Raw genomic sequence first — 27389 nt, 5'->3', positions numbered from 1 at the left:
TTCTTCTTCTATACCATCTTCAAGCGGCGATAAACACTCGATTAATGTTCCGGTCGAACGAGCTTCTTGCCGTTTCTCTCAACCCCCCGTCGATACTCTCAATTATGCACTCAGTGCGCTCCGTTCGATTGCTCCGCTACGTGCGGCCTCAATTAATAGAATCGCTCCTTCGATAGCCTCACATGCGCACCCGCGCGTTTACGAGCCACTTTTCTCGCACCACTATTCCACCCCCCTCGCTACTCCTCACCCTCGCTCGACTCAGCCGATCGCCAGCAGCGAAATAAATGCAAGTGCCGATACAGCCGGTGATCGTGTGCTGGGTTTTCGATTCGAGGGGTGAAAACGAGTTCAATCCCGAGCGATCGCGCGCGCGTTATCGTAGCATCCGTGAGAACCACGATAGTTGCCATTGAGAGGGGTGGGATGTGTATCGTAGGTATAGACGCGGTGCGAGGGGCGAGAGGGATCGGTATAGCTAGAGAGAGGTGGGTTTCTCACCCCAAGCGATGGATCGACCAAAAGAAGATGTATGAAATTCCGGCGCCTCCTAGTCGGTTTTCTCCGCCGTTGGAGTAGAATATATTGGATTCTGGTAGTCAATAGAGACTGTTAGGGGTGGCAACACGCAGCCGGAGGCCGGCGGCGTTTTATCACGGGGGCCTTGATATACTGGGCGGCCGCTGTTAGAGGGGTTAATCTCTCACGCTCGGTTAGCTCCTATTTCTAACCTCGCCCTTTCTCTGCTTTTCGATCCCTCGCCAACCCCTGCGTGCCTCTCCGGACGTTCGCGTCTCCTCCTCCTCCTCCTCCTCCTCCTCCTCCTCAGTCATTGGTTAACAGTGACGTTTCCCAATACTTGGATAGAGAATGTTTGGTAGTCGAGACACCAATTTGGAACAGTCAAAATGGGACGGAAGTGACGCGAGGCTAAGTGGTTGTGTCGAATATTACAGAGAATATTACATTATTTTAATTACAAATGATTGAAAGAAATGATTTTTAATCTTTGAAAAACTGTCCTATTTTATGTTATTCTTCGTGTAAAACTGGAATGGGTATTTGGTAGTAGAGACCAATTTGGAACAGTCAAAATGGGACGGAAGTGACGCGAGGCAAAGTGGTTGTGTCGAATATTACAGAGAATATTACATTTTACAAAAGAAACATATAATATCTACGTAAATACGATCGATTGAAAGAAATGATTTTTAAAATCTTTGAAAAACTATATTCTATTTTACGTTATTTTTCGTGTAAAACTGGAATGGGTAACAAATAAATGTATCGTGTCGTTATATTTTCTTCAATAATTGGAAATCACAGTAGTGAGATAATCGAATAGAACGCTAAATTCGTAATTGCCGATATTGAGGAGAGGAATGCAATACGATCGATGACGTGGCATATTAATTGAATATTTATCGTAGCCTACGGCTTATGATTCAGTGAGAGGGAAAGAGAAATAGCGAAAGAAGAGAGAATGCAATTTGTCCAAACTGCAACGTGCAGATGAAAGATTCAATCGATAGATTTTTATTGTCGCTGTAAAGGGGATTGTACGTAAATTTTTATTCGCAAAAAATTTTAAAAGTCATACCACATTGTTTATTATATCAAACAATTATCACTCTACCGTTAGCAAACGGCCGAATGTAAATAGTTAGAATTCTAATTTTGTTTACACAAGCAGATACACGGTACTATTGACGCGGTCTTTCCATGAGTGGGTCCTTTTCGCTCGGCCCCGCACCTCTCAAGAATCCGAGAAATGTTCCATTCGTTTTCACAAGCGGTCGATGAATCGCGCTCACTGTTTCTCCGCAGCGAGGCGCGACGGAAACGGTATCGCCTTTAGCGGTCGTCGTTAATTCTCACCTTCCGTCGACCGGAGTCAGTAACGGCCACCAAAGACGGCGCGGCGTCATAGCTTTTTCAAAAGACGAAACTCGAGAACCCCGACGTAATTTGCCGCCGCGACTCTACGTTACGTCCACACGGGATTCATCGCGGAGGTGTTAAATACGCGGGTGCCATTAGTGAGATGGCGAAAAAACGCAGTGTACAAAGCGCAAACCGTATACGCGTCCCATTTTATTGAGCATTGTTACACAAATTGAAATCACCCCCGGTATATACCTTTGTAAACTAATGCCAGAAATTGTATTTGAGAAGAGCATTATAACTCAATTCACTCAAATACAATTTTCCAATTCTTCACTACACATAATGGGTCGTTTGTATCACCACTGATCGTGGGAAGAATGATTCGATTGAAAATGAACAAACCAGAAGATTCTTGAATCAATCAAAATTCCGGTTATCTCAACTAGAATTTTAAGAAAAATTAAAAAAATTTTCTAGTTAAATGTATTAAAATTCTAGTTGACATAACCGGAATTCTGATTGATATGATCAGAATCTTTCGGTTTGACCATTTTTAATTAAACATTTTTCCGCGGCGATGAATTGATTTTTTTGTGACTTTTACAAAAATTATTGTGTGATTTTTACATATATTATACTTTTGAAACTTCCATGGTATTTACTTCAATGATATCAGAGAGTTTGCCTTCCGTTATTGCCGTTATCACAGATATTTCTAACGCCAAAGTTTCATGGACCTTATCGTTCACGGCGAGGAGCGCACTGAATTGCATTTCATCTGCATATCTTGAAAAATCACAACATTTTACATCTTTGGAAAATATTTGTAAAGTTACGTATTAAAATTATAATCCATAATCGAAACTTGTCAATTTTAATTTTAAGCACTATTTTAGTTAGTTTTAAGTTAAACATTATTTACAAACAAAATAAACATGAAAATGGCATTATAAGAGTCAAAAGAAAAGAAAATTAACAACAAATTAGTACATATATTCTAAATTAATGAACTTATAAAATTAACCTAAATATAACATTAAATAACAGGTGTTAATTACATAACTAGTTTCGACCACCAAATCTGGTCTTCTTCAGATAGAACACTTGACGTTAAAATATAAAAAAATATGGAAAAACATCAATACATAAGTAAATCTTGTGCGTAGTTAAATATATAACTGAAAAACAATTGAATGAACATATATTAATTAAAGGATTGTAATTTTAAAATCTAAGAATAATAAATTAACGATGCGCAAACATACCAAAAGATTTACAAATCTATACGTGAAAATATTAGTTGGTCCGTGTATCAATATATTTACAGAAATAGTCATAATGATAGAAGTCACACAATAAGAAATCAGTAAAAAAAAACTTTATTTGGTTGTAAATCGTTAATTTTAATATATGATTTGTAATCCTAATTTAGAATTAAATATATGTCATTAGTTTTAATTTATTTTATTTTATTTTTGGTTTAATTTAAACTGACTCTTCTTTGCCCTTTTATTATTATGGATTATTGTTTATATTAAGAGTCCTTGTTGAACTTTAAATTAACTGTATTAAAATTGTTGAAATTCATGAAAAATATCATAAACGATATATAAACTATTTTAATCTCCTAGTCCTGGTATTTCAAACGAAAAGTCTACAGAACGCAAATGACGCAAATCGTATGTATAATATTAAAGATTATTCTTCGAGCAGAACTTACTATCAGCAGAACCGAGGAAATTGAAACAACAGTAACGCGAGAATACGGTACATTTGAGACATACATGTAAATTGATGGCATGTTAACGTTCAATCGAGCGAATTAATCGCGCTATTATTCTCGTACAATCGCGCAAGTCGGAGGGATAATGTTCGCGAAACTGTGCAAGGTGCTAAGTGATACGCGATTCGAAGATACAAACAGGCAGGGAAGGAGGGTTGGCGAACGTAATGCGAAGGGAAAAGCGGGAAGGTGAGAGAAAGAGGGAACTCGTTAGAATTTTTCCGCGGATGTTAACCGCCCTGGGCGAGTAGAGAGCAATGGACAATGCTGTCCTCTGTGCTCCTTCGAGGCGCAGCGCTAACGAGACGACCGAACACCGGCTGGTGCCCGTCAATTGTTTCAGCAAACAACGAAACAATGGACAGTGGCCAAGCGATACTAATGGTCGGTTTATACGCTCCTTAACTCCGACGTCTCCCACCGGCCTCACGGCTTAACGGAACGACGTGCCACTTCGAGACTGCGTTTCATCTACTCCGACTCTTTTCAAGATTTTCATTCCAATTTTATTTAATCATAGAATTTTCGTCTCTATGATTAATCCTCCGTCGTCCGCTATCTGGCTTTGTTTTGACACAATTTAAATTTCACTGACTTTCACCGTTTAGATTTCAGTTTTCGTTGAATAAAAGTTTTAGTATTTGAGTCAAAAACTAGTAATGTAAGAGAAATGTTGAAGAGTAGCTCTGAATTTTTTTTCTTGAAACGCTAAAACAGTAAGAAACCAGACTGGATAAAAAAGACTCAGACAGAGAGTTAAATTAAACATAATTAAGTATTTATATTAATTAAAAATAAATTACAAAGCTTTAGTTCAATATTCTATGAAATTTACATGTTATATCTTTTTCTTTAGTATTTTAGCGCAACTGTATACATAACTTGTGAAACAATATAACTACAGCGATATCTGTGAAACGATGCATACAATGACTATTCTCGACTGCCATAATGAATATACAACTTCTCGTGTGTGTAATTCATCGTGTCATTATGTATACAGAATCCTCGCATCAAAGAAGTCAGGCCGCCCGACCGTATCATTCGTCGAGATCTCGACGGTCGTTTACGGGGAGATGGAAGCGGTCGTTTCCCCGGCCGAAATCAGCGTCTCTCACCTACGCGCCGCGCCGCCGGGGCGATTCTCGATACCCCAAATTGTTAATAACACTTCACCCTCGTCGCGTAAGATATCGCGCCCGGGTCTCGCATTACCATGTGAATATAGTCGTATAGCCCGAGGGGTAAGCGAGCCCGTTTACGAGGGTACGGCCCCCCTGGATATATTATTCTATGGGCGCTAATGTAATATGACGAAGGTCGGGTAGGGTATCTCCCCGCGCAACGCTCTTATCGCGCGCGAAGATAAGAGAGCCCCGCTAGTTATCCAGTTAGCTCGTTATTGTCCAATGATTTTAGATCGCCCACCGATACATCGTTTTAACCCCGTCGAGCACGTGCCTCGAATCGTCCCCCCCCCCTTCCCCCCCCCTCTCCACACCCACCCCTCCCCCGCGCCGATAAAGGCTGCGACGGGATACGATGACAAATGACGCGAGGGACGATCGATCTCTTCCAGCCTAACAGATTCGATTCCATGGCGGGAAATGTCATTGGTCCAGAAGAAGTCGATATGGGATTATGCTTGCGGGGAAATAAAATCTCTCGCACTCCTGACGGGAACGTTATATCATCACTTTCTTTAACATCCATAATATTTTATACATGTAATTTTGAATAACACAAAATTTGTGAAAAACACGTGTTCTTCTTTAGCCTCGTAGGTTTTTTATTTTTAAAGATATATTTTTTAACGTAAAACATTTATTCAATTTCATCAAGGCGATGCTGGAGAGACCAGTCGAACTTAATCGATGTCGATAAAACAGATTTTTAATTACAATTAAAATATTGCATACATCAAGAAAATATTTACATACGTTAAGTAAAACATTACGTACATTAAATAAGCTATTAAGTAAAACGTTACATATACATTTCTTGTTCTGCTATATCCTATATATCGCTTGAATGTGAGGTTATGTACCCTCAAATCGTATTTCTCGTGCCATTTCCTTTGTAAGCCTTTCAAAACCATAATTTGAAGGTCTCATATGATAATCTTATAAATTAGTCAAATCCGGAAAAGTCTTTTCTGTTTAGATATATGCTTGCATTCATTTATATATACGTGAAGAAAGAACGTACGTGGTAATTTTTGGGGGATTCTCATACCGGTTTGGACTTTCCCGGACTCGTTTGTGTTTTCTCTTTTATTCTGGGAAAGGATTTTTTATTCTGTAGAAGAAGAACGAAATGGCACGAGAAATACGAAATGAGTGTTGCGTCGGTAACTCCCAGCATCCGGCATCTCCTTAAATTATTAAATTTCTATTAAAGTTTTTCTGCGACAAGATATTCCGCGATTTTTATTTAATTCTTATAAAGGCTTAATTTTGATAATTTATTATAGAGTTTCTATCAGCTGCATAGCTACAAGTAGAAAAATCGAAAGTTTTTTTTCGAAAAGGCGTAAAATATATGTTTTCACGGGTTTGAATTTCTTTTGAATGTTGAATCGCGTATGCATCTCTGTCCAGCCCATCGCGTTTTCACCATCATTGACTCTGCTTTATACATGCTCTCGTGCGCGGTACTACCCAACATACGAGGAGCATTGAAATATTTATGTGTTGCATTGTCTCTTGCCGATAAGCGCGCTGCAAGAAAACGCTGCATGACAAAGACAACTTTATTCATGCTTACGTATCGGGTTATGAATATATCGAGTGTGTGTAGTATACGCACCAACTCGAAAGTTAATTCGAATGAACGTTTAACGTTGAATTTGAAAAAATTTGTTATCTACATCACATTTTTAACACGTAGACTATTCAAATTTTATTCCCGAAAGATCGTTCTGCAAGCACGCCATGAATAAGAAAAAAAGCGATTCTCGATTTACGAATAAAACATATCCTGCTAAAACAGCAATCGAATGGTAATATATGAAAATATTCCAGGAATTGTGAATCTTATCTTTACTGCACCATTATAGCGCTAATGATCTGCTTCCGAGACTTACTTATTCCGCGTTATCTGTTTGAATTATAGCTTCCACGCGATTTATCTGATTATAATAGGGAAATTACCTGTCTTCGGGACGCAAAGTTGGATAAAAGGTGTTTCATAAAAATTAAAAGGCGCTTGGAAATTATAAGAAACTTGTCCGCGATCTGTCTGTATCTAATAGATAATAAATAATAGACGCGGGTTCTGCATATAGAAATGTCTTATTTTTCTTGCTTTAGTATATTGAAACAATTTTCAATTTCTTCGATTTAATTCCGTAACATAATTTAAGCAAAGCCACAAATGAGTTAGTTACTGCTTTCACGAGAATATTTATATTCATAAATAAGTTATACATGACTTTAAATGAGAAATACTCTTGTTCCTTCCGGGTAAAACGACGACGAGCCAAGAGTCTACTTCGCCGGGACTTACAGATAGAGTTGAAATTTAAGCGCACGCCCGACGGGATTAACCACCATTTTGCGCTCGCAGCGTCGAATAGCGTGGGGTGCGAGACGGGGGTGGAAAAGCGAGGAACGAAAAACAAGATGGCGGTAGAGGCGAAGGGTGGTCTTGGCACTCGCGGCAATTAAATGCTATAATGGCGTTAATTATTGTAGAACGACGAGGCGCGGGGATAGTTTTGTCCGTGTTTGCTCCACGATGGCCATGCTGGATTCACATCCCTCCGCTCTGCCTTCGATTTTCCTCTTTATAACTTTACGCGCATCGTAACTGCGGGAACAAAAGGCAGTTAAACGGGAAGAGCCGTGCCAGAAGTTTTGATGAAGTTTTTCTAAGGACACGCCGCGCGCTTGTGACACGCAACTTTTGTGATCTCTTTTTATTTACATTCTATACTTGCGTATACATCAATATAAATTATCTTCTAGAGATGAGAGATTTCTTTTCTAATATTATTTTTTATATATTGCCATTAAAAAATTGCGTTTTATTCCGTTCATATATCTTGTAACGTTTAAAATTGCTTTTTGACATTAAATTTCACTGTTCAAAATTTAAATATTTTGCGCAAAGGGACTATTACTTAATCTAATACTTGTTCTCAACGAAGCGTATTTAACACAAAACATTCTACTTAATTTGAAACTTCTTCAGTAATAATGAGACTTTGACTATATCACTATTACATTGAATTGCGCAAATCAAAATTGAGCGAATTGAGAACGATGGAGTTAATATAAAAAGCTGCGAAGCTTCGTCGCGTCGCGCGAAAGTACACATAACCGTTACATGTAGTCATTAGAAACGGCCGTGTCCGGGGAGGGTCGGCGGACAGAACTTTTGCTGGGCCGGTCCGGCAATTTTGGTCTGAGTTTAATTACAGCAGCCCCGGGGGACAATCAGATATAAGCATCCTGCACGAGCGACCGCCTTCAACCACCTCCGGTAAGGGCTGGCAAAGCGTATACGAGGTAAATGGGCTCTCGGTGGTGGCCGGGTCGACGTTATCGGCGAAAAACGAGGAAACGAGTAAACCTACCGAGGCCAGCGGCCTGGGTAATTACAAATTTTTCTTAAAAAAAAAAAAAAACTTTCAATTTCATCGTCCTCTTATTCAACGGCGCGTGCGCCCCGCGCAATCATAAATCGGCCCATTTCTCCGCGTTTTTTTCGTCCGTTTTCCCCTGTAATTATCTAGCAGCGATAGACAATGATCGTTCTTTTTTAATCTATACGTATTTTATTTTTTAAGAATACTATAAATACGTAAGAAATTTTCTTCCTATTATCCTAACCTTTCCATTATCCGGATTTTCCAATATTATTAGCACATAATTTTCGTGAAATTTAATAAAAGCATGATAAAGAAACTGTTTAAATATCAGTCGAGGTACTCTTGTTGAAATTATATGTATATTTCGATTTTGAATATTAATAAAAAAATTGTCAATGAAATAAAAAGGCAATTAAGAGTCAATATTATATGTGTGAACTAATAAAACATTTAATATATTATAAATTAAAATAAAATAACAATAAACGAAAATTCACACTATAAATGCGCACGCAAACAGAAGTCAAACCATAACGTTTCGGCTGCATATTGGAGCCATCCTCAGATGTACATATAAATATTAATTAACGCAGTAAAACATCTTTAGTTAACGCAGAAAAAACAAGAAAAATACTATGATGGATTGTTATGTTCTGAAACGTTGAGTATTTCCACAGAGAGAACAATTTAGCTCATCAAGCGATTGGAAGATCGTTTGTGATGTATCCCTGTGGTACTAATAAGGACACAAAATAGAAAAAGGAAGAAATTTTTTATTTGTTAGGAAATATGCAATTGAAAAGAAAGCGTAATAATTCGAAAGAAAGAGAGAGAATATAGAATCAGATAAGTAACGCTAAAAAAATTGCTTAAAATTCAGAGAAAAGCTGAAGTTTTCTTACGGTTACATCGTCTGATTTTTCGGATTCAGAATATTGTCTGAATTTTAGGCAATTCGTTTACGGTGAGAAATGAAAAGAAATAAGTGTTCAATGTTTGAATATGTAAAATAATTTTTACTAACAACGTAATGTATATAAGACAGCCGAATAAAAAGTATATAATATTCTAGAAATAATCGATGTTTCTTTTTCTTCGAGATTAACTCTCGGAGATGTCATAGAGATATAAAGTCATTTCGCTCGACTGCTCTACTATACCAAACTTTTTCCCGCGCGCATCTCCCTCTTTCTTCTTCTCTAACAATATCGTTGAAAAGTACGATGTTAATATCTTCACAGTATACGATCATTCTAGTTTTCGTGTACGAGAAATCACCGTCAAGTGTAGGATGTTCTTCGAAAGAAGCTCCCGGACCTTACAATGCTGGATAAAGTCCGCGACCTTTTCAAGCGTAGACGTTTTATTACTGTCGACCATTCAATCTCGATGAAGTGACTCCTCGCTTTCTGCCTTTTTGAAAATCACAAGGTGATTCTGTAGCAGTGCGGAGCACGTAGGTGAAACGCAGTGACGCAGAAACACGCGAAAGACCCGTATATTCTTACTATACATTTCTCGTGCTAAATACATGTGGCTTTTATATCATATATCTGTCGAGTATTAATATTTAGAATCGACAAGATATATCCAATGCGAATTCGTTAAACAAGGATATACCGATTTATATTCTTGCTAAAATATATCTACGATAATTGTTTACATATAGTTTCGAATACACGTGTAAAACCGTATTTGGAATTTTAACTGATCTTCGACACATATAAAAGCGACGATGATATAATATTTATATAACTTCGAATGCATAATTAATATTTGAAATTTTTCAGATGGCCTTCGAGGTTTAAAGTCGATGATGATATAAGTAAGTTTACTCGATAAAAATGGAAAAACGCGCGTTACGACGCTTTATCAGAGAGCGACATAATTTGCAATATATAATCCGACAGCGTCGCGCTAACGAGCGAGCACGATTATCTAAACGAGGGGTGGGGGCAGCGGAGGGTTTTAACGTACAAAGTATTCGATACGGGCAATCACGAGGAGCATTTTGCAGAAACGATAAGAGAGCTTTTGCGGGAAACAATAATAATAGAAAGTTTACGACACGGCCGTGTGTTTTCGTATTATGTATACGGCCACCTACGGTCAGTTACACGGGCCGCTACTTTGCGCGCCACTTGAGTGGCGACGAACGACAATTCAGCAAATGTCTCCCACCGTCCAATAAATTATGTGAAATTACGGCGTGACATTATTACGTCACATAAACGGAACGATAGAGAGTGACTCCGCGAATGTCGCGCTGTGGGCGCCGATAGCTTCCTGGAGTGCCTCGTTTTCGGGTTTAATGACGAGCGGGATAATCGAAGCGCGTAAAAGTTCACGATAATAGTAGTTTCCTCCGAGCTCTCTTATATTTCAGGGATGTTCGAGCGGTTATTTTGGTAGGAGAGATATGCATTTGCGATTTAATAAATATACTCGCCCGCCACTTGTAATAATTTCTTTTATACTTTCTGACGTACATTTATTATCATTCAGTTAAAAAAAATGTGTTCGAGGTTCACCTCTTAGCATAAAATATAATTATAATTCATTGTTAAATATTACAAAAATTAAAAGGTATCATAAAATGTATAATTGTCACATATATAAATTCAATTTTCATAGATATATTTTATAGAAAATAGATGAATCTTGTACACTATTTACGATTCTTTTTATTGTGGTTAATTTTGAGGAACACGCTCGTGTGACAAGTAAAATATAAATATTCTATGGTGAATTAGTCGTCACAAACGCCCGCCTTCTTCTTCACGAGATATATTTGTCTCTTATCCATCCAATTAGTAAGTCAAAGATACCGCGATGACCAACGCATTTGTAACCGGTTTAGGATTAACTAACACCGGTCCGCTGCCGCCAGGTTTCACCAGCTCTCGCAGCACCGATACCTCTTTCTATTTCTTTCTCCCACTGTCATGGAGATATTAATTAACGTTAAGATCGATTCGATAGCATGTTGGAGTTAACGTTAATTCAACCTCGGCGATTAAACTGTCGGCGGTTGATAAATGAGTCCGCCATTATCCACAACGTTTAATGTTGACGTCGAAGTGAATTTAGCATTATGATTTTGCTTCTTGCTCCCGCTGCAATTTTTTGGCACGCGCTCACGTACATACGTGTCCCACATAATGTCACTAGTGATTCATTGCATTTGCAATATATTCCATCGGGCGTAATTGCGCGGACATTAACCCGACGTAGCACTGGACGATGCATTTATATACCCTCACTGTCTGTAAGCAAGAAACCGTAAAAGAGGACATTGTACTTTACTTCGCGCGGCGAAGAGGATTATCTCTCGATAATCTGAAATTAAGGTAATTAAAATAATAGTATTTCTTTCCTAACGGTGTCGATACTAATGGCGAAAGTTTCTGAACAGACACATACCGGTTATTTGCATTATCCCGTAATTAAATTTAATGACTGTCGAAACGGGACGGCATTGGATACGCCTGCGTGTGGTGTGTGTGTGTGTTTTAAAATAACTTTCTCTAAGAAAATATACTTTTTGATATTTTAGATTATACATTACACTCGTCTTAGATTACACTTGTCACTTAACATTGGTCACTTGTCTAAACCAGGGTGGCTTTGTCTAAACAAAATTGTTTTAAACAAACGTTTAAAACATCAGATTAAATTAAACATGTTTTTTTTTAAGCAATTTAAGACAAATGTTTAAAGTGTTTCTTTTTAATGTGTTTTTAGTAGAGGAGAAGGCGGTATTAATATTATGGTACTCCAATTACTGACAATTACATTTTAAATTTTACACGATAACTTGCGATTAATAATCAATAAAATGTTGTTAAAATAATAATTCCAGTAATCATTAGGAATCGCTGCGTGATATAATAACGGAGATATTAAAGGAGACCACAATATTTATACTAGCCTCAATACTTCTCCTCTACTATATTTATGTGAAATATTAAATTTGATGCCTCGGTAGTGTAATTGGTTAGGACATTTGCGCGTAAAACAAGGTTTAACTCCCCGAGGTAATATTTTTCGCAACAAGAATAATTATTTCCAGATATAGTATTTTCAGATTATCAGAGTTGCGTTTCAAGACCGACGATTGTTCGGCGCGCAATTTGGGGGGACTATGTATATTAGTTAATTATTAATTTGTTTTAATTCGTGATAGTTTATATGTAAGCGATTAAAGATCCAAGCTAGGCAGTTTATGTACTTGTGGTAAAAAAAAAACAATGGAAAAGTTACTGCAAAATATGTCTTTTATAACATAGGTACTTACTACAATATAGAGTCCTCTTCAGATTTGGCATTGACGTTGATGTTGAAAAATACAGATGACGCATTATACAAGATTAATAGAAGAATTATAAAATGTATGTAAATCTGTAAAAAAAATTTGTTGGAATTTAAATAAATGTGAATTGCGAGAGATAAATATAAATATACAAACATACCGACAGTTTTATATCACATTTGGAAATATTGGTCGATCTGCTTATCAATGCGTGTACAATAATAAAAATCAAACTACCAGGAGACGTCGAAGAACAAATAATAGTCAATAAAAAAATAAATTATTATAGGTATAAAAAATACTTTAAAAATGTAAAAAATTGTATCCCAATACATCGTGCAATCAATTATACAATGATATGTCAAACTCATGCGACAGATCAGCACAGACTAAAAATTCGAACGGCAAGAACTGATATTGAAAGATCAAATTCTATTTACAATAGGTATGTATATACGCTTTATGAAGACCTTCTGTGTCAGTTTGTAAATTTAAATTATGTTTCTGTTTTTTAATATTTAATATTTCTGAAACCAAGCGCTTTCTATAACGAGGTCCTTCATCACGAATTTTTACGTTATCCCATTGAAAAATCATGATCATGGTTTAATCTATGTTCAGTTATTACCGACCTCACAGATGTATTATGTCTGATATGACTACGATGCTCAGTTATTCTTGTCTTTAGTTGTCTACTCGTCTGTCCTACATAAGAAGCTTCACAATCATTACACTGAACTTTGTAGACAACATTTTTTTCGGATGTGTGGAGACGTGAGTCTTTTTGTATCTTTAATATATTTATTCGGACTACGAAAAGATACTCTAATATCGATCTTGTTAAATCGTTTAAACGATATTAGAGTATCTTTTCGTAGTTTTTTTTTTTTTCTAAAGCTGTTTAAAACATATACCTATAAAACGTTAAAAACATGTATTAAACAAAAAAAAACTGTGTTTTATTTTTTTGTTTTAAACACTGTTTTGAACTTTTGACCAATCCTGGTCTAAACTTATTAATTGTAATCTTACATATAAATGCGCGTATATAAATACATTACATTTATAAAACCATGAGAAAATAATGATTCCAGCAAAATATTCGGATGAAGTATACATAATAAAACTAAGATTAAAAGATTCATTTTTAGAATTGTGAGAAAGAGATAATTATAGTTTGAAGTTAGAGGTAGAATTTCGATGAGTGTATTTCGAATGAAATATTAATAGGTTTCTATTTATTTCTATAGACGGAATGTTTTCACGCAGAACCGTTACTGTATTGTAAATTATTGTACCGTTACTGATAACGAAGAAAACAAATAATGTCGGTTCTTCATGGGCAGGCGTGATTATTTGAATTGCGTAACAATTGATACATATACATTCTCATTGTATTCAATCAATATAAGGTCGGCATTACAATAGTTCAAGTTCACAACATTTAATTCACTAAAAGATATTGGTTTTCTACGCGACGCGATTTACATACAATTAGAAATTAATAAGGCGGATGTTCTTATTAATTATCGACTAGTCAAGCGCAGAAGCAATTTTTGAAAAAAAAAAAAAAAAAGATATAAAAAATACCATTAATTAAATTACTATTGCGAACAGAATAATTATATAATTAAATTGTCAAGCATCACAGAAATTATGTTACAACCAGGTACTCATATTTTATACACGAACGAACAAAATAGTGCAAACGAAATGTTGCAATCCGATAACCATGAACTAACTGCATTGATAATGTGGCTGGCAAACAAGATTTTTTACGCGTTAATCTTGAATGAGATGTAATTATAATTAAAGAGATTAACGAGTGCTATCATAAACAAATTTACTTTTCATATTAATGCCTGTGTGACCGTTCTTACCCATAATTTTTCCAACGAGAAAATATTATCTTGACAAATTACCGTTTCTTCAGCCTCCTTATTTAATTTACATTTCGATTCACGATTTTCGTGTTTATTATGCTACATGATTTGTCCCGCACCTAAGAAACTAATTACGCAATTTGATGTTTTCACATTATGATTTCCGTCTGTATAATTAACACTTGTGGCTTTTATAACGCAAGATTATCGCATCTTCGTAACAGCTGGCAATCGTATTGTTACATAATATGTTTACACAAAGTGTTTAATTTCGTTTGAAAAGTGTTTCTACTTCGATAATCGATATTAATAAAGACGCAATTATATAGATTAAAATAACTGCAGAGGTTCATATAGGCGATTTATTTTCATTTAATTTATCCTCACAAAGCCACGAAACTATTATATCATTTTAATCTATATAATTATCTGAAGTCTAGAAAGTTATATTATAGAAAAAAAGGGCTGTTTACATTTTTATTGTTACAGATTGAATTAGTAATACCGATAGTCATGATGCATTTGATTTATTTATCGATTCTTTTGAGAAAGAGAATCCGATATATTTCTCGCCCATCTATCCAGTTTTGCATTTTCAAGATCGCTCGACGTTACGAAACGACGATGCATCCATCGGTCTAACGCTCGCGATCCCATTTGTTTAGTGGCACGAAATAATCTGCAATCTGCACCGTCGCGTGTTTTCTGCCACGTGGGTTTATCGCGATCGTTAATACACCCCTCCGTGGAAAGCATTTATCGGCAGATAATTAATTTCGTTGCGTAACACCGGGTTAATCGCTCATTAAAACTCGCAACCCGCCGCCCGCGCGTCGCGTCGCCTTCGCCGAAAAGCGGGACACGCGCATTAATTCGACAACAGATAATTTTGATTCGTGCCCGTAATGCCGATAATTGGATTGAAAAACACAAGCCGGATCGATAGACAAGTATCGGCTCTCTACGAATAGGTATAACGCTAATTAAATCATTTAAAGTTATAACGATCGACAGCGATTCACTTTGTGTTACGTAGGCGATGTGTACTCAGCATTTAAATGAACCGACGCGCGCGATAAAAACGACGTCTCATGGCAGGAATATTGATGGATTGCGGTCATACATTTCTGGCAACCATTGTTTGCCATTTAATAACGAAAGCGAAATGACTTAGCAGGAGACCCTTTTTATGCAAAGTGTAAATCATCGTGTTTCCTTGCGAGCGTAGATTTTCTATGACGTATAGCGATTGACTGTGCAATTACTTTCTCTTGCATTAATAATTTCTTGTACTTAATTGAGAGATTGATTAATAGACGCTTCATATTAAGAAGAAGAGTTTTTTGTTGTTATTGCCATAATAAAAGAACGAAATGCGTGACAGACGGTGATCTTTCGGTAAAAAAAAAATTTGCTGTATAATATCAATACGGAATTTGTAAAAAAGTCTGATGATTAAATGAAGAACACACACTTTCTTGTATTTGTAAGCAATGATAATTTTGAACGGTTAAAGTGAAATAAATAATATGGATTGGGAATCTTGAAGTAAATTTAGGGTTTTCATTTTTTAGTCCTTGGACCGTTGGGTCATTAGGTCAGGCTGATATGTATAAATCAGTGTTCATTCATATGTAATGTTTGATATATTGGTAGGTCAAGATATGTTAAAGCGTTATAAAATGATATTTTAAATATAATTAATTATCGTTGTTTATATGTCAATGTGTGAGCTATCTCGTTGATTTCGCATTGATTCAATCAAACGGTTTACATTTAATGTTGCAACAGTCAGTCAACTGTGCATTGCAGTGCCGTGGATATTGCCAGTGCAATTATCGATAAATAATTTGTATATAACATTGATATTTTCTTTAAAATTGAAGATTTTATTAAAACAAAATGCAATATTAAATATATCGCTACGTATTTTGCAAGTTTTTAGACAAATGCAGAAAGTTAAGCGATATGCATTGCCAAAAAATGTTTTTCTCTAAATTCTTTGGAGTGAATCTAATTCTAAAAGAATGAGATTTTACCCGTAAGAATTTTACAAGTTAACTGTGTAATGATTATTAATGTTATTATTATTATATATTCATATATGTATATATATTCTATTTTGTGAATTAATAATAATGACTATTATTAATTGGAAAGTTCTAATTAACATTATTATTTAATGAAATTAAGTGTTAAAAATTACATAAATGCATTTGTTCAGTATATTGAATGTAAATAAAAACTTAAATAAAATTTATAATAGAAACTAATAGTGACTCATGAAATTCAAATTACATTCAGAATATTTAAAATGTGAATTGATCTCCATTTTAAAATCAATCGCGTGGAGAGATCTTGACCCGATACTCGATTGAACTTAGAATAGGCCTTATCGAGATCGTAAACAGACACCATGGAAATGAGGTGCGCATAAAAAGTGTACAATCGTTGCTGTTTGCAAAACGTCCATCGTTGATTTTGTAAAATGCACAATTAGATTGTGACATCAGTATATGTTAACATTCCGACATCAGTATACCGTCAATTCTTCATAAATATAATCTATTGTATCCTTTTATACAATAATAGAAACGTTGTATTTTTATCAGATGCAAATTCTTGCGCGCATTTACGTATATTTTCATTAAATGCAGATACTATTGACATATATTTGGTATGAAACATTCAACAAGATTGCGTCGACTAATAATCCTTAATCTAATAGGAGATCAATGACGTAAAATTTGTAAATATATGTATAATTGATTTGTAATGTGTATATATCCTGTAGAAATTTAAAAATCTAAAGTTTGTAAAAAAAAAAACTTTAAACGTTAGTCGTTATGAAAATAATTGTTCAATTTTTTTCGGATACTCTATAAAAATTACATTTTACAAACAAGTTATTATTAGTTCTTACTTGGGTTTAAGAGATAAGTGTTTAATAATATACTGATAAGAATTAGAAGTATACTAGAGTTCGTAGTTTATAAATATTTAATAGATATATAATATACAATATTTATAAAATTATATGTATAATAATATATGTATTAGATATAATTAATAAATTAATAACAGAAATGTTTTTTTAAAAATGCTATACATAAGATTTTATTATACAAAAATAGAATATAAGACGATGAATTTGATGTTTTCCTTCGACATAAGAGATAGTAGCGAAGTATGTGAATGTTCTGTTTTCGTAATAAAATCCAACGAGCAATACGGTAGCTCGCGCGATACGATCTGACGTTATCTTACTTTCCTGAAACAGGCAGTAATGACTGGCGACTAATTGCGCGATTAAAATTCAGGCACGTACATTCATCCAATTCTTCGGAGAATATCCGAACGCGGGATTTTTTCTGACGACTCTTACACAGATTAAGTTTAATTAAAAAGATAGTTAAAAGCGTATCGTAAGTCTACAAAGAAGCGTCTAACAAGCAATTTCCCGAAAGTAAAGTTTACGCGGTTAGTTTGAGAAAGATTTTATTATCATACCGTTCATTAATTTTAATTCAGTCATAAAAATTACTTCGTGAATATCATTTAATCTCTCGTGCTATAAGTAACAAATGATATATTTCTATGGGAATGTTTAACTTTGCATCATGAGAACGATAAGATAAAATTGATTGTGAATTTATAAGTTTGTATATGTATGTTTGTACATGTAGCTGTATCTTCTTCGGAAGATAAAAGCTGTTGACAATCGCGGTGTAATTTCAATTTTCATAAATAATGTGCCAATTGTCATAAATAAGATTCGTGCAATTATAAAATCCAATAATAATGTAGGACATTTTTTTAATGCTTCAGTTGTTGCGCACATATTAACTGATATTTTTTTACAATAAGTTGTTAGACACAATATGTTAACTTATTTCATTTTATCTTTATCGTGTTTCATAATTCTCTCATATTTCCCTCATGACGATCGCTACGACAGCTACTTTGTGACTTCGCAAATTTACTTCCTAGAATTTCTGTGTTTAGCTTCGCTCATAGATGTCTGATCTCCTCCTAGATCCTTTTATCTGTGAACGCTCCAAGTGCTCGAGAACCGCGGGACAAAGCTGCAATTAACTAATGCAAAAATGATATATCGCCGACGGCAGCCCGTGGATGAAAGGGGAGTATAGCAGGGGGCGGAGGGGGGGCCACCAGACGAAAAAATTCGGAATATTTATGCTCGGTATTATTAGCGCACGTCGGCGATATCTCGGTGGGCATCGCTAATTAGCCCGCGCGAACGGCGCGGGCCTTTCGGCAAACAGTGCTGGCTACTGTCTTCGAAGGTTCTTCCCCGGGAGCGTAATCAAGATGGTGGCGCCAACCACCCGGCGAGGTCGATTCCGAAACTAATTGCCACGGCTAATTTATCCCAACGACATATAACGCACAGAGACGCCATTATCGGGGTACCGCGTAATCGCGCTCGCGTAATCACCGCAATGCCCGAGGAGATCCGCACGGACGACCTCCTCGCGGAGGTGCTCGAACTTAGACAAGGACGCACTTTAAATCGATCGCGATATCACGGCACGGTACATTATTGTCTGCAACTGAACGAGGTAGAGATATAGCTTCCGTCACACAATTATACGCTCGATACTGCGCTGTCGATATTTTTCTGTTTGTGATACCTTCACCAAAATTTGATGAAAATGAAAGACCGTGTTATGAGATTACTCACAAAATTGTTATTGGAATAATTTAAGGTGAAAAATTAAAAACGGTTGAATTTAATTAATTAATTAAAGCTTATGAATTTAATTTTTATTTGGAACATATTTACGCGAAACTTATAATCTTTTATTATTTAAAAGACTAATTTCAAAATCGTTTAGAATTTTTCATTGAATATTTTTAAAATATTTTATTTTTGTGAGGATTGTTTTAATTCAAAATTCCTGTAAGAAAAGAGAGCGTATAACATATGTTAATTTATATTTAAATTTTATATTCATACTTCTTATTAAGACTTTCTTTAATAGGGCAAAAGAAAGGATTTTAGGCAATGTGAGGGGAATAAATTTGCTGTTTACGACAATACAATTTATTAAATAAATTCTCCTGATCGTCGTTATGCTCGCTTTACATTTATACAAAATTGGAAAAAGAATTATTTCTAAGCTACCAAGATTCATTCGTTTTATTACTTGCACTCAGTGATGCAAATGCAACCCCATTTCTCGAATAGTCGCTAGGTATTTATGTACAAAGTAAAATTAACGCGCGGTAGATGAATAATATTTACAATTCTATTTACAATAGTGATTCCAGCCTCTTTTCAAGACGGGCGACATTGGCACAGACGAATTTTTCAACAGACTTGTGTGAGCCTTCACTTTTCTCATTAAACTAATACTGGAAAGTATATAAAGCCCGATGACGAGATTTCTCTCCTCTCTCTCTCCCTCCCCTTGTTTCTCGAGATCATTTCAATGTTATTTCGTCAACGTACTGCAGTCGTGTAAATTTTTAAGTCTGCCCTTTCCCGCGCAATCGAAATCATTCCTCGGGACGTGAGATTCGGTGACGTCATTTCAACCGGTTTGCATAAACCGGCATCGTACGCTACTGCTCTCATTCTCTCGCGGGATGCTGAGCGATCGTGTGATGAGACGTCAGTCCGGGATGGGACAGCATTCCTACGGGATAAAGTCCCGCGGGGGTTAAGATCCCCGGGTGCGAACCGTACAGCGCCGTGTGATGCTGTCGCACGGCGGACATTCGCAGCTTCTCGATTTCCGCTTCCTGCAAGCGTTTCGCTTTGGCACGCCGGTTCTGAAACCAGATCTTTACCTGCAACAATAAATCAAGTTGACTTTACAACGGCGTGTTTAAGACGATGGGTTCCGGCATGATCGACTAATACGGAATATAATGGTAACTCGCGCCTTTTCGTATTATATATTTGTATATATATTTTAGCACGACTTATAACGGATCATTCGAGATATCACGACGTTGAAATGTGCAGCTTTCAAATTTATACATATTGCAAACGAGTAAAATTATATTAAATAAAAGCACAGAACAATATTAAGTGAAAATCGATCGAGAAGTATTTAAAACGTTTAATAAGAGAATGGCATTCCTCTCTTTATTTGTGTTAATAAAAAAGCACGGAAAATAATTTATTCTTAAATATGTAATTAACGCATAGAGGGCTTATCACAGAATATCAATAATACGTACAACGTTAATTTGAAGCGCAATAGAAATAAATTGTACAATTTCGATCGTCGAGATTCGCAGGGTTGAGCGTCTGGCATCGCGTTTAAAATCTTTAAAATAAACTAGAGAAGACAGGGCGCATTATATTCCATTTAAACGTCACTCCGTGGGTTATAATTTTGGCAAACGACTTGTCTTGACGACATACGCGATAAAGTCGAGAGAGGAAGAACTGATAAATAAATCCGTAATATCGCAGCGGCGCATCTGCGGCCGTAAACAAACCGTTCCACCCCTCGGTGCGATTTCTATCGACGTCTGTCTTAATCGAATAAATCGACGCGGTTGTTGGTCGGGTCATTGCGGAGCGAAGCAGAAATCTGCGCGGAAATGAGTTCGCGCGAGAGCGCGCGAGATGTGCGTTTCGGAAATCGCGCTGCCAGAGAATCCGGGATCTCGGCAGCCGGAGAGATAATTGGCCGGTCATCGTGCGGCGATCGCGTAACGCGCGTTTCACGCAATTTGTAGTCTATTAATAAAATTACCGTCTCGTTCGCTTTGTATTCGCCGCGGCCTCCGGGTAGCGCGCATTTGCGCGCGCTAATTACCGCGCATCTGGCAGCGCCGTACGGTCCACCATAACCATAAGCTCTGAGAGACGTGCTGTTTTGACTGCGTGAATGGCTCGCACCGAGGAAATAAAAGTGACGAAAGACGTGGGGAGGATATATCTGCCGGTTCGAGATTCTGACAAACATCGCGTGAGATCGGTCTCTCTCTCTCTCTCTCTCTCTCTCTCGAAGAAGAAGAAGAAGAAGAAGAAGAAGAAATTACGATTCTCACGAGTCGGATACTGTAATGTGCTAATTTGATTGCGTAACCGATAACGCGAATGAGGGAATTTTTACGATTTTCAATAATACTTTTCACGCTCCTAGCTTCGATTTTCTCCAAACGATCTAGGTCTCTATGAACTTTCATGATAGTTTCTAACAAAATAACAAATTAATTAATAAATTTGAAGCGATTTTGTGGAATAAATGCTGGCAAGAGTTGAGCAAGTTGTTGACTTATTTGCTAATTAATATTAATAAGCGTTTGCGAAATGATGCTGTTGGTGTATCTTATATAAAGGATTAGAGAAATTGACTGGTAATTTCGAAAGAAAATTAGCCGTGATTCGCGTGCATGCTTTATTAGCGAGAGAAAATATTTACGATCGAAAAATTGCGTCACATATGACGTTACACGGCGAACGTCGGCTGCTTATCGACCGGCAATCTGATATCAAATTTAACATAAAATTCGTAGACTTTTCATCACCTGCGTCTCCGTGAGGTGCAACGAGGACGAGAACTCTGCCCTCTCGGCGACGCTCAAGTACTGCCTCTCTCTGAACTTCTTCTCGAGGGCCAGCAACTGCTGGGTCGTGAAGGGCGTTCTGGGCTTTCGGTTCGGCTTGTGTTTCCTCAGGTTGCACTTAATCTTAGCCGGCTCGCCGTTCTCTGAAAGAAAAAAAACCAAAGGTACACGCTCTCAGTCGAGGTTGCATGTTGCGCACGTGAACAACGACGAGCGTTATGCTCGTAGGAACAAACTGACGGACAGATAGTTCGCTCGCGAAGGTGTTCCGCGGGAATAAGGTAGGCCAACGGAGAAAAGGGCCCCCGAGACCGCAACGTGCCGTTTTTGTCGGCCACGAACCGACGGAGGATAGCCCGGCGAGGGCAAACGCCGTCTTTTTAGGGTGCAATTCATAATTTTTCCGTCGGAACGGCGCCGCAAACTGGCCTCATTACTTTTTTGCCGTCCGACCGCAAAATTCCGGCCGCGAATTGTTTCTACACGGCCGGGCCGCGGCTACCGCTCGCATATAAGAGTGCCGTTCGCAACGCGCCTGCCTCGCGCGAAAGGAAGACGTCGTTGCGGTGATGAGCTTGATACTCCTCGCTCGCGATTTATAGACGATGAAAGACGCGGCCGCGACATCGGTTAATCGCGCGTATTTGTGTTTCAACAGAAGCGTACTAATAATAATGAATCCGAATTTTGTTGGTGTAAATTTGTTGCATTTATATATATAATATCGATTTCAAATATAGGAGCGAAGGAAGAAACCCCGCGAAATTTTTAAGGTCAGTCACGTTACGGAAATTTAGATGGCACGTAATTTATAATACCTAGAAACAACTCTTCAATTATATTCTTACGAATAATTTATTGAGAAATCAATGCGACAAATTCAAGTAAAGTGAATAAAATAAAAATAGAACTCTCGAGAATGTCAAATTACGAATAGAAACGGGCTAAGGAGAGTCAATCTACAGTAATTAGTGCGAATTAGTAATTAATATTTCATTGAACTAATACTTATAATAATTTGTCAGACGTTTCGGCTTCACTCTGAGCCACCTTCAACGACCTGAACGGTAATAATATTAAACGTAGTCTTCGACGACTGGACCAAAGACTGGTAACCCCTTCGAGTTAAATAATTTTACGTAATATTTTGTAATCGCTTCCTCGTGAGGTCTAAAGCAATCGTGTTGTATATTTTAAACATCTGAAAGCTCAATGTACAGATAATGCTCGGATAACGAAGAAACGCGTCAAGCTGCTACAAGAACAGATGGGAATACACACGGGGGAGTCCGGTATTGGAATATATCGGTTATATTCCTCGAGATTTGTCTCGAGACAATTGACAGATTTGTAGAGCGGAGGTGAACAGCTTCTGTACAGAAGAAGCGGGCCGAGATCACGACGAGAGACAAAAGGCCACGGTCGTAGTCGTCCTGGCGGTTGCCGTTTCTGAATTTCAAATTCGTCGTCAGAACCGCCCCTCCCCCCCTCCCCCCTTCGCTCACCTCCCCTCGCCCCTCGTTCGCCTCCCTCTCTCTGTGTCGTCGTCGTCGTTCCAAGATTTCTCCACGCATCAACCCGGACTTATAACATGATAGCGCGCTCCCGTTTCTCGATCCTACTTCGAAATTGTCCTTTGTATACGCTCCTCACCGCTCGCTAAGGGTTCCAATTAGTCTCGGCATCCGGTGATCTCTCCGCGTCGCGCGGGGCTACCAAAAACGCGGCCGCAGACCGATCCTCGATCCCCCGATCGGGAATGTACATTCGAAATAATTAGCTGATCCCACGGAGATAAAGGCGAATGCAACGATCATCGAATTGTACGGCGCAAACTGGAAAGGAAGAGTCGTGAACGGTTGGGTGTCTTTTATTGCATAACGATCGAAGAGATTAACATTCGTGATATAATCATACTCGATGTTCTCACTGCGCTCGTATATCAATGATACTGTGCCTTCTGAAAAGATTTTAAATTCAGATATTTACGAGCAAAACGAACGATGACGTGAAAAACATTGATCTGCTGTTATATACTGTTATATCGCAGAAGTCGTGTTTTTTCTTTTAAAAAATAATGACTTTTTCTAATTCGTATGTGAAACGAAAATAATGAGGGAGAATGATAATTTATTTTAATAAATATCTCAACTTAATTCTAAGATATGCTTGAAATATCTCGTCATATTTGAAATACAGAAACTTTTCAAAATTCTCGTATCTGCATTTTAATAAAAATATTATATACTTTTTCTTCCAACGTAAGAATTGTATATTACAATACTTATATAGTTGTTTATACAATTTAAAGATATAACCGTCTATAAACATTGCCATACTTGTATCGCCAATAAATTCTTTTATGGCACAGAATCACTTATTTAAGATAATCACGATAAAAGAACGGTGGCGTAAAACTTTGAAGGGGTGCGCCGATCTGTGAAAATACCCTCCACGAGAGTTCATATTTCAGAATTATGGCATATTTTACCCGTACCGTATATTTCACATGAGATCCTATTTGAGAATTTTTTATAATAGAACACAAGTAGCTATTTTTACTTTTCCGACTAAATTTAATTTAATTTATACTTTTTATTTATATTTTTTTAATATATGTAAATATTAATTGGTATTTAGATTTTAAAAAAATTCTTGAATGTACTTTAGATAATTACATTTGTTGTACAAATTAATCTACGATAATCGAAAGTCGAATCATTTATAAAAAAAGAATTGATAATTAACATAGAGACAAATAATAAAGTAATCAAGTTTGACAGGAAAAATGATTAAATGTTTGAAGAGTATTAAAGCAGGATAATATTAGATAAACCTTTTATCTATATAAATCGTAGGATAATTCTTTTGTAACAGTCATTTATCAAGTGGGAATACGTGGGAATAGTTCGGCTCGTCCGAGCGACGGTAGGCTATCGTTCCTATCGTTCAACAGCGGCCGAAGCGGCCGTTACAGATTCACAGATTTTTGTTCGACGATTGTACGATCTGTCTCGCTCTTCTACAATAATTATCCATTGTTACGTCGAAAAATCCACGAGAAAAATACAGGTCGGTTCCGCGTCTTCAATTAGTTGTTTAATGAGGTGAAATAACACAACGCAGAGATTGCCTTTTTAACACAATCTCGTCTTTTGTAATTCAAGTCAAGTTTGTAAGTCAATCGTTTGACTAATTAGTACCGAAAGTGGTATCATTTATTTGCAATCGTGTCAAATAACTAGTGTCAAATAACATTGCATCTCGGTTGGCACTAATTATCAAAAACTAACTTAGAAAGAAAAGGGTTTTGTAATAGAAAAATTGTTTGTAATAGATAGATTTGCTTGATATATATCAGCGTTGCGTAAAGTTATCTGCGCTTGACTCCTAGTGCCCTTTTCTTTCTAAGTTAGTTTTTGGTTTATACAGGAGTTTTGCTATTTAAGAATTATTATATGTACTAATTATTAACGTTAAAATTAGAGATTCATGATTCAGTATCATTAAGCGCAGTTATAATCCGTCGAGAATTTTATTGAGTTGTAAAACCGTAAACAGAAAACGTATTTGCGTGATTGTTACCACGAGATAACCTTCTCTGCGAAGCTTATGTTTTCAGAATATCATCACGTTCGATATTACGCATCGATAAGGAGTAAAGTTGTCTGGATTCTATACAGCAACGAGAAATTGCCATCGGTAAAACCGCCGCGTCTGTAACCGCGTAATCGCTTTAGCCGCAATGAACCATGAAAAGAATCTGCCGAGAAACACAGGGGCGATTGGCACTCCGCCAAAGCTCGAAGACAATCGCAAACACGGTTGTCGTCACGCGCGGCCAAACAGATTGGCTCTTTTGAAATCAAACGTCAGGAGGGAACGGCCGAATGATTAATGACTGCTTAATGAAACGATTAATGGCTACTTAGACTGAAAACTATTATTCGGCATACAAAGGAAAGGGAGAGATTTCTGTGTTTGAAATGTCACATTTCCCCCCAGTCTCTCATTTTAGGATCACCGATACGTATATAGGTATAAATGAGGACATCGATTTGGTCGATTTAATTGCTCTCAGTATTTTAAGAATACAGATCGCTGTGGAAAATAAAGAGAGAAAAAAAAAAGACACTCACCGTTTAGAGGAGCGTGATGAGAGAAGTGAGAAGGGAAGAACGTGGCCGTGGCCGCGGCCGCCGCGGCGGCCGCAGCTGCATTCTGATGCCCGCCGCCCCAGATTGCAGGGTGAAGACTAGGCGGGATCTCCGGGATACCGCCGATGGTGGCGAAACCACCAAGGTACGCCGGCGTTGGCCTAACGGGAGTCGGACTGGACGAATGTTGCTGAACGTCCTCCACGTCGACCAATCTACTCTCGTCGTCCTCTTCGACGTCGTCCGTCTCGGAACATCTCGAATGGGCCTCACCGTGAGAGCTGCTTCTCGGTGATTGCGAACCGGCGTCCGGATGGCTGCCGATCATCGGGGACGAGGAACAGCCCACTGTCATAGGCTCCGGGGTGGTCCTGGCGTCGATGGACGGACGCATACGATAATCCACGCTACCGGAGGTTGATCTTCTACCGGGTGACTCGATGCTGCAGGCATAGTCGATCGCTTCGCCGGGATACCTCGGCGGGGTTCTGGGCTCCGAGTTATGGTGAGGTGAGGTGCGATGGATCAATCTGGTGGGGTCCTGATTGGGCGACGACGATAAGGTGTATCTTGACGTTTTCGCATCGCACGGATACTTCGGCATACGCGGCTCCTGTCGAATCGGCACGTACGAGACGATCGGCGACGATCTGGGTGACGTTAGGATCGCGTCCTGCCTGGTCGTGGGCTCTGACGATTTCCTCGTGTCGGCTAGCAGAGCCGCGACGGAGAAGCTCAATCGATGGGCCGGTTTCGGACTCGCCCGCAACGCCTGGGCTTCGTCCGGCGAGTCTGGGCTGGTCGATGCAGGCGTCACCGGCGAGGTCATCCTTATTACTGTCATTCTTGGACGTCGATCGATCCACCGTCTACGTCGATTAGCACACTGCTGGTGGATTGCCGCGGTAACAATGATATTTCGATATACTTCTCGACGAGAGATATATATATAGCTCTAGCTGCTCATCTCGCGACGGACTAGAATGCTCGACGTGTAAAAGTTCACTGCTTCTCACTCTCTGACTCCGTATACATGATCTCTCGCGATTACGAAAAATCCGGCGCTCGCTCGCTAACGTGCTCGCCAACGGTCAACTCAACGGAGAGGGACCCGCGTAAGGCACATCGATCACACCAGTTATAGGATATAGTCGTTTGACAGCTCTCGTGGATCAATGATCACCAGCTGACCAGCGGCTCTGCTGGGATAGCCCTCTAG

The 27389-nt window shown here is 37.8% G+C and overlaps 1 protein-coding gene across 1 annotated transcript; it reads right to left on the bottom strand.

Annotated features, from left to right (window-relative positions):
* Nucleotides 1–19547: 19547 nt before the first annotated feature.
* On the bottom strand, nucleotides 19548–27109 carry LOC108774747 (muscle segmentation homeobox). The gene is made up of 3 exons (XM_018540926.1): nucleotides 26153–27109; nucleotides 21975–22156; nucleotides 19548–20276 (listed from the first exon to the last, which is right to left on the bottom strand). The coding sequence occupies exons 1-3, from the start codon at nucleotides 27012–27014 to the stop codon at nucleotides 20058–20060; spliced, it is 1263 nt and encodes a 420-aa protein (XP_018396428.1). The 5' UTR covers nucleotides 27015–27109; the 3' UTR covers nucleotides 19548–20057.
* Nucleotides 27110–27389: the final 280 nt, after the last annotated feature.

This window comes from Cyphomyrmex costatus, unplaced genomic scaffold (assembly GCF_001594065.2).
Source record: "Cyphomyrmex costatus isolate MS0001 unplaced genomic scaffold, Ccosl1.0 scaffold273, whole genome shotgun sequence".
NCBI lineage: Eukaryota > Metazoa > Arthropoda > Insecta > Hymenoptera > Formicidae > Cyphomyrmex > Cyphomyrmex costatus.
Note: the sequence above shows the minus strand (reverse complement) of the source record. Positions and strands in the feature narration are given on the sequence as shown.